This window comes from Lygodium microphyllum, chromosome 2 (assembly GCF_053477565.2).
Source record: "Lygodium microphyllum isolate KBCC chromosome 2, Lygodium_microphyllum_v1.1.10, whole genome shotgun sequence".
Classification (NCBI taxonomy): Eukaryota; Viridiplantae; Streptophyta; class Polypodiopsida; order Schizaeales; family Lygodiaceae; genus Lygodium; species Lygodium microphyllum.
In genome coordinates, this window is record NC_141136.1 from 67,102,473 (window position 1) to 67,120,657 (window position 18,185).

At 38.2% G+C, this 18,185-nt stretch overlaps 1 protein-coding gene across 2 annotated transcripts; it reads left to right on the forward strand.

Moving 5' to 3' along the window:
* Window positions 1-3,129: 3,129 nt before the first annotated feature.
* Window positions 3,130-5,255, forward strand: LOC148039841 (UBP1-associated protein 2C-like). 2 transcript variants are annotated; one of them, XM_087694489.1, is made up of 2 exons: window positions 3,130-4,582; window positions 4,823-5,255. In XM_087694489.1, the coding sequence occupies exon 1, from the start codon at window positions 3,300-3,302 to the stop codon at window positions 4,575-4,577; it is 1,278 nt and encodes a 425-aa protein (XP_087550615.1). In that variant the 5' UTR covers window positions 3,130-3,299; the 3' UTR covers window positions 4,578-4,582; window positions 4,823-5,255. The 2 variants fall into 2 exon arrangements, with proteins under 2 accessions (XP_087550615.1, XP_087550605.1); XM_087694479.1 differs by having other exon boundaries at window positions 3,134-4,577.
* Window positions 5,256-18,185: the final 12,930 nt, after the last annotated feature.

Here is an 18,185-nt window from a genome sequence, read left to right on the forward strand (position 1 = left end):
GCTGTCCATTGCCTTCTTATGTGAAGGTATCACAGGCTGATTGTCCACAGACAGATGAGCAGAGGGCCAAGATGGCCAAGATTCCCTATGCATCCGCAATGGGCAGTCTTATGTATGCCATGATAGCCACTCATCCAGATATTGCCTTTGCAGTTGGTGTTATGGCACGCTATATGGCTATACCTGGCAAAAAGCATTGGGATGCAGTGAAGGGTATCATGAAGTACCTGAAGGGCATTGCAGATATGTGCATATGCTATGGCAACCAGGCTACAGGAGTCATGGGGTACACTGACTCTGATTATGAAGGACATGCAGATAGTAGGAAGTCCACTTCCGGCTATGTATTCACCTATGTTGGAGGTGCTGTTTCTTGGATGTCCAGGGTGCAGAAATGCATGGCCCTTTCTACTACAGAGGCCGAGTATGTTGCAGCCACTGAGGCTTGCAAGGAGGCCATTTGGTTGGGTCGTTTAGTTGCTGACCTTGGTATTGATGCTATCCCTACACTGCATTTGGATTCTATGAGTGCTATTCAGTTAGCCAAGAATCTGGTCTTCCATGTGAAGATGAAATACATTGAGATGAGGTATCACTTCATACGTGGAGTCGTTGAAGACAAGTCTGTTGATCATGTCAAGATCTCGACTGACCAGAATCCTGCAGATCTACTCACAAAGTCTCTCTACAGAGCGCTTTGCCTTCCTCAGGAGGTTGATGGGCGTGGGATGAGATGATGTCTTTCCTCATCCTATTGTACATGTTGTACTGTCTTTTTTTCTTTTTCTTTTCACTCCTCGCTGGGGCAGATTCGCCTTAAGTGGGAGGTTGTTGGGGGTAAAGGCGCCTCTGCCTAGCCGCTCGTGTATTACTACACTGACAGTCACCGCCACTACACACTGCAGGTGGCGGGCGCTCATCACCGTCATTTTATTCTTTATTCTTTTAGTGATAGTTTGAATAAAGGAAGGCCCGGTCACACATTGTGACTGTTGGAGTTCCCATTTCTAGTCTCTCCCTTTCTTGCTCTTGCTCTCCCACCATAGCTCTCGAGTCCAACCTTCAATCCGTTGCTCCCTTTCACTCATAGCATTTAGCTTATTATTTGTACTTGTTTCACTGGACACCTTCATCACTCTATTATGGATGACTCTCAATCGAGGATTTACAAGATGAGGTTTTCTTTTAGCATGAGTTTCTATTGTGTTTTGTACCTCATTTTAAATTTTGAGAACAAAATTGTATTGGGCTAGGATGGATTGTCATGATACTTTCTGTCTAGTTTTTTTCCAACCACTAACTCTATGAATTTAGAGTTAAGTATAACAGGTAGTAAATTAACATTGTGCATACCTTTGACATATCATTTGTACTCTCCTACTTTAAGGATCACTCTTGGATCTCCCATCTTACACGAGGGTGAGTTCTCATGTCCACTTAGCATGATGGTGCATTCTCATGCAAGAGTTGTGGCCTTTTCAAGTGCCTAGTCCATTTGTATTGTATCTTCTTTGATCTTAGCCAAGAATTCTTGGTGCCATGTGCATTTGATCAATATATGAGATGGCTATGGTTTCTTACTCTAATTCATGGTTATGTATCATGGATTTCTTGCCATATTTGATTAGTATTTTGCTAGAAGTTATGGCTTATTTTCTGTTCGAAGTATGCTACATTTCAACCCTCCACAAGAAGTAGAATAACAGGGCACAAATTGAGTAACTTGCAAATCTCTCTTTGAGCTTTGATGTGGGGAGAAAACGATATTGGCTCTAGGCAACTTCCTCTTAGACCCTTCAAAAAAAGCCCTCCTTCTGTCATAACGAAGTTGCAAGTCTTTAGGAAAAGCCTTCTTAATCTTTGTAATATCTAGTCGCAAACACTAGCAGCTTAGATCATTATTAGCAAAAGGAGACACGTATGAAGGTTACTTGCATTAGAAGTTGCAAGTCTTTAGGAAAAGCCTTCTTAATCTTTGTAATATCTAGTTGCAAACAGTGGCATAGTCTAAGCCTAGATCATTATTAGCATAAGAAGACACATATGAGGTTGACTTGCAACATAAGAGCCTTTTTCATTAGGTGATCTCCACTTTCTTGCAAGTTATTGTGCATCAAATATGGGGATGCTTAGTGGTTAGTGGTCACTCTTAGAGGGGCTTCCCACATGCCAATTTCAAATGATGCCTAATATATAGAACACATTCCACCATAGCTTTTCCATGCTAGAGGAAGAAGGGATGTCAAAGGTCACACGCAACATTAATGTAGTTTGCTTACCTCCATATTTGCATATTTACAGGCTACAGGTCATGAACTTGTAATTGAACAGCAAAACTTTTGTAAAGTGTTGCAAAACGCACAAACAATGTTCGAAATTATTGACCATTAGTTATTTTCAAGATTTGAGAGTTGTGAAATGCATTTGTGGGAAGGCCATCTTACATGTAAGAGCAACTCATTGACCACACTCCTTTCTAAGCACACACCCCCTTCCTAGTGGTTGGTCCCTAGCCTCCCTTGGTATCGTGTTGTGACAATTTGCAAGACTTTGAGAACAATGATATGCTTGCTATTAAGGGATATTGTGTGGCCATTAATTGAGGGTGCATTCTCATTCATCTGGACCGATTTGCAATATAGGGTTGTGCGCTTACGTGCCAAGATGCATGAAAAATGTCTTCGTAACATGCATTGCATGCCTGCCATGACCCCCATGCCCAAGAGAAAACAAAAACGATTTGCACACTATCGATGGATTTGAACCTGTGCGGAATCTTTACTATTAGTTAAGGGGAGGTGGGGGCGGGTGCCATGTGGCAGCCCCCAACCTCCCCACAAAGAAACGCGGGGGCGGGTGCCACACGTCCAGCACCCGCCCTCGTCGCGAAAATCGTGCCCGCCCCGGTGCGAAGTGCCGGGGCGAGTCTAGGCGTATTATCTTTGTGTGGTCACGTGTGGAAGGACTACATGACCTGTTTCTGAATTCAGACTCGTTTGAAACGGCCCTAATTCGGGTCTTAGGAATCATAAATTAAAGTCGTTAAGCAGTTTAGAACTTTAAAGGCCCGAGTCTTCCCGTCTGAACCCAAGGGCCACAGGAAATTCGTGTGAAACGGCCCTTTTAAGAGCGGGGGCCATAAGTTACAAGAAAGAGCTAGGGTTTTCTTCTGTCATTTTCGCTTTCGCTTCTTCCCGTTGAACAGAGTGCGTAGGTTCGTTTAGGGTTTGCGGCAAGGCTAGCCTGCTCACGCCATAGCCAGAGGCCCGCGCGTATCATCACCATCCCTTTCATCAGCTATGGATTCCAAGAAGAGGAAAGTGGAGGAGAACGGCGAGTCTGACAGTGAGGTCTGCGCTGAGGACGTCCGCTCTCTCATGGAGCCTCTCTCCAAGGAGCAGCTCATGGACCTTTTACAAGAAGCAGCCATGGATCATGCCGATATCCTGCAGGAGATCAAAGACCTCGCTGACAAAGACCCCTCGCACCGGAAATTGTTCGTCCATGGCCTCGGCTGGGAGACCTCCTCCGAGACTCTCAAGGCGGCCTTCGCTCCGTACGGTGACATCGAAGAATGCCTCGTCATCACCGACAAGAAGACTGGCAAAGGTAAGGGCTACGGCTTTGTCACATTTAAGCACAGGGACGGCGCGCAGCGCGCGCTGAAGGAGCCCAGCAAGAAGATCGATGGCCGCAAATGTGTCTGTCAGTTTGCATCCGCGGGGCCTTCGTCCACTCAATCGCAACTTGCACAGGCAGCATCTACCAGTGCGCGCAAGATTTATGTGGCGAATGTCCCCCGCGACATGCCAGCTGAGAAGCTCCTGGCTGCGTTCTCCAAGTACGGAGAAATTGAAGAAGGTCCTCTAGGGTTTGATAAGCAGACAGGTAAGTCAAAAGGATATGCTTTGTTTATTTACAAGTCAGCAGAGTCTGTTAAGCGTGCTCTAGAAGTGCCTTCGAAGACTGTGGAAGGACACCAGATGACTTGTAAGCTTGCAGAAGGCCAAAAGCAGAAAGCTGCTGCTGTAGATAATCAGACTGCAGGGCTAGTAGCTCCTGCATCTGGCTTGATTAACAGTGCTGCTCTTTCTGGTTTGTTGCCACTTAATCAAGGGCTTCTTAGCCAGCATTCTGCTTTAGCAGCTCAAGGTCTTTTCTCAGGTTTGACTCCAAGTGCGAGTCTTGCTTCACTTTATCCATCTCTTGGTTCTTCAATTGCGCAGCAACTGGCTTTAAATCCTTCCCTGGGCTCATCATTTAGTTCTTCCCTTAACCCATCTCTTACGCCATCTCTGTCAGCCTCATTGAATGGTTCCCTTGGCCAAGGGCATGGACAAGGCCTGTCACAACAGGGATTGGGTCAATCACAGTCATCCATGTCAAATCCATTTGGGCTTTCAGGATTAGGTGTTTATGGATCCCAAGTTGGAGGTTTAGGTGGAGCAGGTGGTGTGGATTCCTCCCTTTATGGTTTGTCGTCAACATCACAGTCAGGTCTCCTTCAAGGTTCAGGAGGTGCTCATACAGCTGGAGGATCTCGAGTTACATCGCTTTCATCATACTATGGAAAATAAGTAAGGTTTGCCCCTGCTTGTGTTAGCACTTTGTACTTTTTCAGCAAAGTATCTTTGGTATTCACTCTTTTAGCTGACTGGCTTTGCTGTTTCTGTGCTGTGCTTTATTTTTATTCTAACACTCGTTCATGTTTCGCCTCATCAGTTGCTTTTTACAACTTGAACTATTTGAAATGGTGTTGTTTTTTCCACTAGAGTTTTCTTAAGGTATTGATTTGACACTAGGCAACTGTTTGTGGTTGCAGTTTGAAGTGTCCAGCCTTGGTGGTCCTTTGTGCTGAGTTCCTTTAATGAATGGATCACTCATTGAACCTTTGAATTCAAGGCTTCTTCACAGAAGTATTCCATGGTTGAATTTTGGATCACATGTTGCGCCTTCTCTTCGATGCTTCATAGCTTTCTTTGGCGGGTTGTTGATCTTTGATTTTTGAATCAGATCTATCTGCAGAACAGTGTTAATCTTGAACTTTACTCAACTCTCATCTACATTCTCATAGTTTTTGGCTACGTCCAGAGGGCTAACTGGTCTTCTGTACGCTGTTGTCAAGCCAGTGACACTTGGCAGAAGCTTCTTTACACTATCTGTATTTGACATTAAGGCTTACTATGCTTATGGATCAACTTCCTTTTTTATCTTCAGTAATTTGAATGTTATGAATTGGCCTTCACTTTCATCAACTCAGCTTCATTGCATCTTTATTTATGCATAATGCTTTCATGTTCTGGTTCTAACTCACTGATAAAATCTTTGATTAAAAGTGCTATGTTTGATTTATCCTGGAACCACACTTTCGATATGCAGTAGCCACATTTGTTGCCTTTTTATGGCTACTTCTCTCTATCAGACCTTTTTGTAAGTGTCACCCGTTTTCCTTCATATTTTTCCAAGTAATGTTTATGAGCAGTTGAAGCTTAGTGCTCTGATATTTTTCATATGGGAGTCTTATGGCTGAGCCAATCCATTATCTTTTCTCTTTACTAATGAGCACAGCTTTTAATGGCTACCTAATTTATTGGCTGCTTCATGCTGAGAGTAGGAGGTGGTGTTTGCATCATAATGGCAAGTTCCCTTCTTTAAAAGGCTCTGGATTTAAGATTGAATGCTGTTTGTCACTGTTCAGAGATGGTTTTTCCTTCGGTAAGATTTTTTTGTTTGCTTAGTATCTCATATTGTTTCAGGAGTGTGTGCGCCTATGTGCAGTCTTATGATGGCCATTTTCCATTTGATTCTTCAGCTGAAGTAGATACTAAGGAGTCCTATATGTGTCTGCCTGCTGAGCGCTCACTAGTTACGGTTTTTGTTAATGTGCTGAGCCCTCTTGCATATGTGGCAGCACTTATTTCAGTCTGCTGAGCCCTTGTAGCGTCATGGCTTAGGTCAATGTGCTGAGCTCTCTTGCATGTGGGGTGCAGTGCTGCTGTGTGACACCCTTGTACAGCTTGGGTTTTCTTGGAGAGAGCAAATGCAGTTTAGACAGCTAGGCTGGTTGGTGGCTTTGTCTTGGAGCTGCACCCTTGTCGATGGCACAACGCAGGATGATTGGCAATTAAGTTTTGAAAGTAGATTGCTTGGAGAGACCAGGTGCTTTGGTGGCCTTACAAGGGTTATGGTGTAGTAGATTAACTACTTATTGGGATACAGTGGGTTGAAGATTAGCCAATGTTCAGGGCTGTAGTTGATGCTGGCAGGGATAATTCATTCTCTAATTTCCTTCCTGATGCTTTGAGGCCTTGCAAGGTTTTACTGTGTAGTAGATTGCATGAAAGCTGGGGGACCCAGCTGCAGGACTGGCTAGATTCACTTTTCTTGGCTTCCAGAAGCACCTTTCTTCTGGCAGGGATAATTCATTCTCTAATTTCCTTCCTGATGCTTTTGAGGCCTTGCAAGGTTTTACTGTGTAGTAGATTGCATGGAAGCTGGGGGACCCAGCTGCAGGACTGGCTAGATTCACTTTTCTTGGCTTCCAGAAGCACCTTTCTTATTCATAACTGGGTGATTGGAATCTATAGTAATTGGGACAGCAGGGGATAGCAATTAGCCAATATTAAGGGCTGAAGATGACATTGGCAGGGAATAGTCATTCTTGAATTTGCTTCCCGACATTTATACCTTGGTGGTGGAGTGACTGCCTCCCGAGTACACATAAGATTTTGTTTGACTTAGAGTTGTATGTTGTGGCTCTAACCAATGTGTAGATTCCTGTCTTTGTGAAGGAGTAAAAAAGAAAAACTTCCCACTGTACCTATGTTTTGGCTCTAACTAATTAAGTACGATCTGGAACCTATCTAGTTAAAGTAAGATCTAGTGTATGGACAATTTTGTGTCCTAAAATATACTGCTAAATTTGGCTTGTTTCTATTGTAAGGGGTATTATGAGTTCTGCTATGGGCTGGTTACGAATTTAGGCTGTCAGAAGGCTGCTATGGGCATTCTAGATGTGATGGGGGATGCACAGTTGTAGAATGTAATCAGACATCTACTGATTTAATGTCTGATGTGGGTATTTCATGAGTGGTAAGATAGAGCTGGTAGAATAGGCAATAATGTATAGTTGAAAAGCTAGCACAATACTCATTTGCTTGCTTCTATTGCTTTCTCTGAATGAAAGATTTTGTTATAACAGCTACCATTTTCAATCTTTTTGATTTATGAGCAGTTGGAAGCTAGCACAAATGCTTCTACTCTTTCTTTTAACTATAGATTACATTTGCTCTTTCTGTTTGCTTCTATTACCTTATCTTAACTGCGGATTTCATTGTAAAACTTAGGGGAATCGATTCGATTGTTTCACTTATCTTCGTTATTGGAATGATGCATGTCTTTTTTTAACTAGTATTGTTACATTGGCCTTTTGAAGGCCACAAGCCATAATGAAAAAATTGCATTGCCGACATTGAGCTTTGCCGACACTTGTAATTGAGATATGTATATTTTGAAGTGTGTGTTGTGCTAGCCAGTCCAAGGCACATCACCCATTTGTCAACAATTATCAATTGTGTTGTTGCGTACAAGACTTGCATAGCTTGCTCCCCTTGATTCCAACATTTAAAAAACTAGTCTTGTAGCCGCTATCTTCTTCTCCCCTCTTTTTTTTTCCCATCACGGTTTCTCCTTCATCGACCATGGTTTTTTCGAAATTGCAGGTTTGCAAGTGATTCTTCCTTGGATATTTGATAATTGCATCATTTGAAAAGTGAGCCATGGTAAGATCAAATTTTAGTGAGGATTTGTTGACAAATGTTTAGGACCGAAGTGATGAGTGGTATAGGTGGAGCATGAAGGTTGAAAGGAAGCTTTGCATATGAAGTGGCTATGCACCAATGATGTATTAGATGGGCCAGCTTTTTTGCTCAATATATTGTGAATCTTAAAATGCACTTGCAATAACTGTTGCAACTAATAGATTAAAATGCATTCGTCTCTCTTAATGGGGCTTATTGGATCCCATGAGATGCGAAGAGGGGTTGTGGTAGGGTTGCCTCCTAAGCCCTCTCCTATTTGCCTTGGAATTGCACCCATTTTTTTGATTGTTGAACAAAGCAAGTGAATGATGAGAATTTGTGGGGGTGAAATATAGGGATAAACAAATCACTTGTCAAGGCTATGGAGAGATGATTTGCTAATACGTAAGGCATTAACACAATTAGAAAACTATGGGGTTGCAATTGGGATTCTTTGTTAAATGCAAGAAATCAGCTCCAATCGGTGTAATGGAGGATGACAAAAAATGCAAGAAATCAGCTCCAATCGGTGTAATGGAGGATGACAAAATCATTGGATTGAAGAGGTAATTTCAATATAAGAGGAAGCATTTTTGGATATTTGGGATATCCATTGGGATTAGGATACATAAAGGTAGCCAAGTTGTATAGATCATGGATAAGGTATTAACAAAATTAGAACCTTATGGGGTTGCAATTGGGATTCATCATTAATCGCATGAAATCAACTCTAATCGGTGTAATGGAGGATGACAGAGAGTTGTTGGATTGGGGAGGCAATGTCAATATAAGAGGAAGTATTTTTGGATTTTTGGGTTATCCATTGGAATTAGGATTCATAAAGGTAGCCAAGTTGTATAGATCATGGATAAAACTAGGGCAAAAGTGAAGATGTGAAAAGGTAAAGGTTGGTGGCCCTTTCTATGTGAAACTCAAAATTTTAAATATCTTTATTTTGGTGATTAACTTCTAAATGCCCTTCATGACTTGGAACCAAACTCTATAGGAAGAGTGTGAGGACCCTCTTGTGGGGTAAGTCAAGGGGGGAAAGAATACTTGGTATTGGTTGCAATGTAAGTTTTGAAAAGCACTCTAGGAGGGGGGGAATCGTAGTGGATGATATGGACTTCTTATGGAGTATCACATGCTTGCTAGTTAATTTGACAATCACCTTATTCAAGAAGTGATCCCCCTAGTCATTAACTCACTCAATGGGACAACAAAAATTTTGCCATGATATTAGAATAAAGAACTTATGTGATGCAACAATTATATTTTATCACAAAGGTTGAGCCTCAATCAATCAAGCACTATGAACATGTTTTGTGTGTGTTACATGGGAGGCTTAATTAGACTTAGAAATTTGACTCCCTATTTTTGAATTGGCTCTAGTAGCTAATCAAGACAATAGGACTTGGTTGACCCATATTTAAGCATATTAAATAGGTCTTTGCATGCTAGTGAATTTCCTCAAGTATTGTAGGCTATGGTAGACCAGTCCAATTAACTTCCTTATTAGTGAAATCAGTAGAAAAGTCACATTCTCCCAAAAGATGTGGCTCCTTGAGTATACACCTCTACTTCTCCTTTAGTATACACCTTCAAAGAATTTGATTAGGTCCCCTTTTGTACCACGATCTCCTAATAGTGCAACATTTTGGCACTTAGCTAAGAATAATGATTAAGGCATTAAGCACTATATTGAGAAAATTGACTAATGTTCATTATGAGAATCAAGTTTACAATATGCGCATTAAACAAGCAACATTTTGGCACTTAGCTAAAAATACGCATTTAGGCTTTAAGCACTATATCGAGAAAATTGATTGTACAAAATTAGAATCAAGTTTAAAGTATGCACTTCAAACAAGTTGGGATCTAGTGATTGATAACTAGCTCCTACACTAACTCCTAATGATCTAAAATAACTTGTTTCATAGTGCACCATTTTGGCACTTAGCTAAGTATAAGTATTTAGACATTAAGCACTATATTGGGAAAATTGACTTTGTACATAATAAGAATCAAGCTTACAATATGCACTTCAAACAAGTTGGGATTTAGAGATTGATAATTAGCTCCTACACCATTAATATTAGATTCCAAATTGCTTAAGAAATCTATTGTGACATGCTCTTTTTTAGAAGCATGTACCATTCTACAAGTAAATTCTTGCAAAAGGGCCATCCATTGAGTTATTATTCCCAAAGCTTCTCTTCAAGAACTAAATAATACTTTTTTGCTTCACCAAGTCTTGTGCTAGCTTAATAAACAAGGCCCCTTTTGAGTCCAAATAAATTCATTTATCGGAGTGGGTGATATGATTAAAATATTGTGACTTGTTTGGCTTTTGATTTATTTTGAGATGATTGTTAATTGTTAGTTAACAATTGTTTCGAGTGTAGCATACATTGCTTTTAATTTGTATTACACTGACAATCATAAGTCTTTAAGCATCTTTACCATGCAAGTGATATTCACAGTCAACTTGGTATTCTAATCCAATGAGGTGTTAAATGATTTGCAATTTGTTTTTTCATTCTTCAACATTTCCAATGCATATTGTCTCTACATTAGCCAAGGTTGGTTTGTTGAATTTACCATTTTAATCCTCAAAGAGTTTTAGCTTGCTTAGATCTTTTACGTCAACTTTAGTTTTTATCATTGGCATTACATCTCTTATTTCAATGTCAATATCACTTGTAATAATGAGGTCATGTACATAGATGGCAAGCACCACAATACTCATTTGTGTTTTTTCTAAATAGATTGTCTTGTCTATTGCAAATTTAAGACTTATACATTTGGAACTTATTTCAGCCCACAAAGAGCTTTTTTCAACTTCTTGATAGAATTCAAATGGCAAGGGTGTACATCCCTTCATGTTGAACCATAAACATTTTTTTTCTCAAATCAACATGTAGGAATGCATTCTTCATATTCATTTGTTATAAATTATTGCCCTTTGTTGTAACTAAAGCAATCATAGTTTTGATAGTTACCATCTTGGCAATAAGGTTAAAAGCCTCTTCATATCTGAAGCCATGTTGTTGTGGATGCCCTTTAGCCATGAACTTGGCCTTATATCTTTCAACCATCGGACTTGCACTTAACTTTATATACACATTCATAATCAATAGACTTGCCATTAGTCAATGCAGTCAACCTAGGATAGTATCAATAAAGGGAGCATGTTCTAACATGTTTTGTGTTCCATGATCTTAGTCGTGTGCATAATGCTTACGAGATTTCCATATAGCATAGTTGTTATGTAGTTTTTCAACCATTATTTAAGTGATTGTTAGTCCTATTAGCATTCACTATGGTTGTAGCTATGTATTTGTTGCAATATTCAAACTGTCAATGCTTGACTTCTTACAAAGCAGAAGCGGTATTTTCAATGACACAATGCTTGCATAACATTCAAGCAACTCTCACTCTGTACCCAGTTCAGTCTAGCTCATTTGAGTCATAGAGGAAACATCAATACATCAAAATGTGTTCAAAGATCTCAGTTTCAACTATGATAGTTTCAGTTTTAGAGTGACTGCATTACTATCTTTGTAGTAACCATTAGTATTTTAGTTTAGTAGCTTGCTATACATCTCCAAACATTTGACAACATCCAAGAGTGATAAAATACTCATGCAGGCATCGTTTATTGCATAGCCCTTCTGTAGACAAGCTTTCCAATAATAAACAGACAATTAGTTTGTGAGGTACTAACAATTAATTCTTTGTCACAATGAAGCATTGTTAGCTCAGAAATAGCTCAAGGACATATTAGGCAAGTGCCATAACCATTGGGAGTCCATACATCGAGATATGAGTATTGATGCTTTAAGGAAAAGCCTTTAGACATGCTATAATTGGCGAGTAACTTGTTAAACCAATTGGGAGTCCATACATGGAGATTTGAGTATTGATGCTTTAAGAAAAAGACTTCAAACATGTTATAATTGGCCAGTAACTTTTTAGACCAATTGTAGATCAGTTTAAACTTGAGCAATCAATGCTCATAACATCCCAAAACACACCTCAATACTTTTGGAAGACATCATCTAACCATCTACGTAGATGTGGTGTCAACACAAGCCTATGGAGACTTTGAGTATTGTTAAATTTTTTTTCCCAAACCTATAAATAGCAATTTGTTATGAATGAACATTAAGTGAACCATTGGGGAAGCTCCAAACCAATTCCCAGGTCCACAAAGTTGATGCCAAGGTCAATGCCAATCATTTGCTCAATATTCAAGTATACTATCATATCATTATGTGTACGCTGGCTATCCATCATGCCAAAGACTTGAAGAAATAGGCACATTTTTTCTTGATTTGTCCACGCTAACTTGTTGCTCACATTTTGATGATGATGAGGGTGGAGGTATCCCACACAAGGCTTCGAAAAGGTAGCCAAACTAGGCACCAAGTATAGGGCAACAATATAGTTGCTTCACTTAGCCATGATGATGTCCATGTTTTTAGCTAAAAACAAGTGCATGCTGACACCAACACTCTCATTGTCTTGCCTCAATGTTGGCTACTTTGGTTTCATAATAGTAATAGCTTTAGAGTCTAAGTCTTTATCTCTAGTCCCTTTCATACATTTCTAACAACAATTTTCAAACATGTTTTAATATACCTTTTGCCAAATAATCCAACCATGCTTATAGGAGGGGTTTTCACATCATAACTCTCTTCTCAAGAGTGCAACATTTTCATAAGGTTCAATACTTAGAGCTCTTGCCCTTGAGTGCACTCTTATAAGTTGTGGACCTACAAATGATACAAAAGTAAACCTTTGGATTACAAGGTTTAAATTCTTTGGATAAACCTAGATACGAATTTTATTGAGTTTAGATGTTTGACCCTAATCTTTCAATGTTTCCCTCTTGAAGACAACTCTCTCAATAACCACATAAGCAAACATCATATAAGTAATATCTTCTTCAATTTAATGGAAAGGCACTTGGATAGAAGTTGGTGCGGGTGGAGGAGCTCCACTTATCTTTGCAACTTTTTGTCCAACTTTAGTAGTACTCCTCTTAGGTGTCATTACATGCTTTTCACTTTAGTGCTTCCATCCTTTGATCTCACTTTGTACAAGGTCTTTGATGATCTTGATAGCTGGAATAGCTCATCTAATGGGTAGAAGGCCTAGTGATGGGGATCAATATGTTGTTGACAAGAGGGTCAAATTAGATAGCAATGAGGGAGCTTTTAGGGGATTGGAATGGGGAACAATGATGGGACATGCTCCTTTGAGATTGTGCATCGTCTCTTTCTCTCTCATAACCTCTCTCTTCCTCTACACACACACACACACACACGCGCGCGTGCGCACGTAGGCACATGCCCAAGAGTATTAAGGTTTTAGAAAAAATTGAAAAGAATCTTAGTAACTAAGGTTTCAAGACTATTATATAGTCTTTACATCAAGACTTATCCTTGGATCCATTGTCCTTCCGCTTGTTATACCAATCTATCTCAATTTGAACACCTAGTGCTCTTTGATTGATATGTCAATTCAATAACGGCTACAACATTGGAGAAATGCTCAATGATAATGTACAATCTATGATTATTTGGGGGCAATGTTGATTGTAGCAGGTGGAGGATTGAATGATGATGCATGCATTTGAGGCTAGAAATGATAGTGAATTATTAGTTAAGGTGATCATTAAGTTTGTGGTAGTTAGGTCATGATATTGATGCATTAGTTGGTGAGAACAATGATAATAAAGATGGCCATTGTCTTGGAAAATGATGCAATGAAAACATTAGAAAAGATGAGGCATTAAAAAAAAAGATATTAAGGTGTTCTTTTCAACCTTTTTAAAATCCCACCCATTCATATGTGAGGAGTGTGGAAGATTTACAAAATCATTAATACAGTCCTACATGAAGCAATACTTTTTCGGATTGCTCCTTGGAAATCTATGGGATAATTGTTGATGACAAGATGCATCATTTTAGATGTGGGTTTTATGGATGTAATTAGATTTGGATGGAACCTTAGCATATGGATAAGATGGATTTTATCACTAGATAAGGTACATTTGATGTCCAACAATGAATTCTTAAGTAGAATTGGAAATGGATTTGCTACAATGGCTATGTTTAACTTACTATTGTCCATACACACGTGTATCTTGCCATTTTTCCTTAGGACAACAATAATAGGGAACAAGTAGGTGATCTCATTCATTGGCTTGATAATGGCAACCCATGATAACTTATCATTTTTTTCCTTGACGTGTTTTGCACTCAATTTTAAATTATTCTAGGCAATCCAGGGGTATTCTACTTTGGCACACTTAATTGTAGGCGGTCACCTTAAACGTTCTTAACTTGTGTATAATTCTAAACTAGACTTTTCACTTAATCTCAAATACTAGAATGATTGTTGTGTTTGATGGTATAAACATCTCATCATCTTCCCCTTGAAGTGCTAAATTATTATTCATGAAACAATAGGTTTGCACATTTATTCAAGTAGACCTTGTTAATTGTATATAATAGTATCTCTTGTATACAATGTAGAACTATGATTGTATGAGATTCCCCAATCATGTTTTAACTTTACTAGTCTAAACCTTGGTCTTCCCAAAAGTATATGCTATGATTCCCCTAGTTTATCAATGTGTAGAATCACGAAACTAACCTTAAACTTAAATCAAACTAATTTTATCTTATATGTTGATGTTTTAAGATATCGAATATGTATCAAATCCACCATTTGAACTTGAAATGGTACTCATTCCAAATTTGGCATCTTATTAGCCAAGTACATAGATTCTAGTAACATATTAACCTAGGAACCTCTACCTCTAATTTTAATCATACAAAATCTTACTAGCATAATAAACTTTGATAATAGGGATTTTGTGGTCGACAATATCTATTTGGGATTCAATTATTGCTTTGCATCCAATAACAATTTTATTAACCTCTACTTGAGTTCTTAATATCTTTTATTGCAACTCACAAATCACAATAATGATTGATATTTGGAACCTAGGATTAAATGTATCTAGTTAAGGTTTAACTATTAAGAAGACTAAGTGGATGGCTCTCTAATAATTCTTATGACCTACTCCATTCTTACTTCTACTAAAGGTATTTGAGCATATTCCTAAATGCAAGTATGATCTACTTCTTGTTTTTTTACATTTGAGTGCCTATATTCACATTGCAACATGCATGGACATTGCAAGTTGCTTTCAAGCTATGTAATATCTTACTTCTTTTGGTCCTTTTATACCTATTAATGCCTATATCTCCTTGTAACATTCCTTTATTATACTACATTTTGAAAAATTTCATCGAACATGTGCAAAGAGATAGAGAAGAGGTGAAATGGAGCTATTAGAGACTAGTGAAATGGAGCAAAATAGCTCAAAGAGAAGGGATAACCAAGAGTTTTAGATTTTAGAGAATTTAAATTTGTCTCCAAAAATATCTTAAAAAAAGAAAAAATTGATCGATGGTTTTTTTAAAAAAAATCAAAATCTAGAATATTGAAAAAATCAAAAAATATCTTAAAAGAAACTTTTGAAATTGATTTTTTAATTTTTGATTAAAAAATAAACTATGTTGCATCTATTAATCATTTTGCATTGAAAACCAAGGACTACACTTTTGTATCTAAGTCATTGTTTAGTATTAAATTCTTGAATGAGGAGAGAATTAATATGAGCAAAATCTTTGTGGATAATATACAGAGGCAAAATGAGATTGCAAAATGGAGAGAGAAGATGATTATTTTACTATTCTCTACTTTTTCTTGTTTTAAGGAGGAGAGGGGGGGGACTAAAAGGTCCATTTGTTAGTACATTTTTTTCCTAATGTAAACTTAATCCAAGCAAAAGTAAATCAAATCCTCCTTAAGCTAAATTAAATTTTCATGAGGTTGTTGAATACTCTTTCTTTATGAGTGTTAGCTTAGTTATGATGAGTAAGCAAGTGGTGAAAGACTTATGTAGTGATCCTAAGATCCTCCTCCACAATGGTTGATAATAACAATTCATCCAAACTGAAATTCAACATATCATTCCACCTTTGGTCCATTAGAGAAGTTTTAAGGGTTTACCATGTTTTCTTGATCCTTGATGGAGTCTAAAGCTTGTTCTATGAATTTGGAAGCAAGCACTACCTCCCAAATTTTTTGTTTCTTTCCTACCCAAAACCTTATCACACTTGTTCTAGTCTTAAGAGCATAGTTTTGAATAAAATTATGACAATTAACAAAGTGGATTGGCCCATTGGTTATCTGAATGTATTCTTTCAATCCACACTTAGCCACTAATCCCCTAGTTTTAGGATACTTCTTGATAATGTTTTCCAAATTGGTGAGTTCGTAAAATTTCAATGATCCAAATCCCCACATGTTGGATTTAAGACTGAACTCTTTGCATTGCTCCAAAGTAAATACACTCTTGTCATCATTATGAGAATGCTTGATGGACACCAATGTAAGTATGTTAACTAGTTTGGCTGGTAGATTTGTGGAACTACCATTTGCGCGTGCACAAATAAGATCACATACTAAGAAACTTTTAGTTTTTCAGCAACAAAAAATAAATCATATCTTCCTCTATTACCTTAAATGCCAAGGCTTATGGCCATATCTCTCTCCTGTACCCCCGTGCGGACAATAAAAGTCAACAAGTCTCCTAGTTGGCAAGTGTAACAAGTTGAGGATTAGGAAAGATATCAGTGCAACACAAAAAGAAGAAAAATTATGTACAAGGAAAGTCCTAAAGGAGCTAGAGAGAGGGTGATAAGGGAGGGTGTGTGTCAAAGTTGGGGTTATAGTCTAATTTAGCAAATGTAGCAAGGTCATATGGATGCATAGCCAACCCACACACATAAGTGGTAATATTCATAAGGAGATATGATTCAACAAAGTGATTGACTACATAAAATTCCTCCTCATGAGAATATTGTCGAATAATGGATGATGCTACAAATTGGATGGTACTTCTAGCTTAAAGCCAAAATGAAGGAATGGAGTCAAACATGAGACTCATATGTAGGGTTAACTTGAAGAGAGCTAATAGCATGCCGCACTTAATAGTGGCCATGAGGCGATTGCCATCATGGGCAAGTGGTGACTATATCATCACTATAAGAAAGGACTAGAAGTAGCTCATTTGGCCTTCAATTTTGCACTCTTAGTGTCATCATCACATTTGGTCACTAAAGTGCAAAAAGAGAGAAAACGAGAGGACTAGAGATGCTTTTGGGAAAGAGTTAGCATGCTCTATTTGTACTAAGAGACGCTTGTGGAATGATACGAATCAAATTAGATGTACAATGGAAGGGAGATAAACATTAGATTTGGGGCCAATTCATCATCATCTTCTTCTTCATTCTTTATTTGTCTCTTTCTTCCATTCTCATACACATACAATGAGTATTCCTAAAAGTGGATAAATACTTTTTGGATCTTTAATTCACTTTACACAATCTTTATTTTATGTGCACATAGAATATGAGTGCAATGTATGCGATATTTCTCAACACTTGTCCTCAAGCTTAGAATGAGATTGTAGATATAACACTCCAAGGGCATTCCTAAAATTCTCAAACTTATTGTTACCCAATGCTTTGGTAAAGATGTTTGCTACCTGGTCATTTGTTTTGAAATGCACCAAGTTTATCTCTCTATCCATGACATTGACTCATACAAAGTAACGATGCACTTCAATATATTTTGTTCTTGCATGATAGATTGGGTTCTTTGCAAGCATAATGTTACTAATTCTACCACAATTAATATATAATAACTTTGCTATCTGTCTCAATCCCCATGTCACATAGAAGTAGTCTTAGCCATGTTTGCTCACAAGCTCTCAATGCTATTTCTCTATACTATGCTTACTTCTTGGTACCCAATTTGCATTTGTATATCCAAACAATGTAGGCTTGATTCCTTTCTCATAGAATAAGCCATAACTTGTTGTTTTCTTACTCTATCCAAGTGTGATTTGTATGGCTTTTACATAAACTGACTTATCACTCCAACTGCATATGTCTAATCTTGTTATGGTCAAGTAGATCAAATTGCCAACCATCTTTCTAAACATACCTAAGTATTCAACATACTATCCCCACAATCAGTCACCTTCACATTTTGATCCAAAGGTATATCAACTAGCTTATATGCAATCATCCCATACTTTTCCAACATCTACAAAGGGTATTGCCTTTGTACCAATCAAATTCCATATGGTGTGTCTATCACTTCAATACCCTTTGTAGATGTTTTACTCCTTTGTAGATGTCTATCTCAATAGTCCAAGGTTCTTAAATCAAACTTCTTGTGTAAACCATGCTTTACTTTTCGATCTTTTTCTTAAGAGTACCTAAAATGATGAGA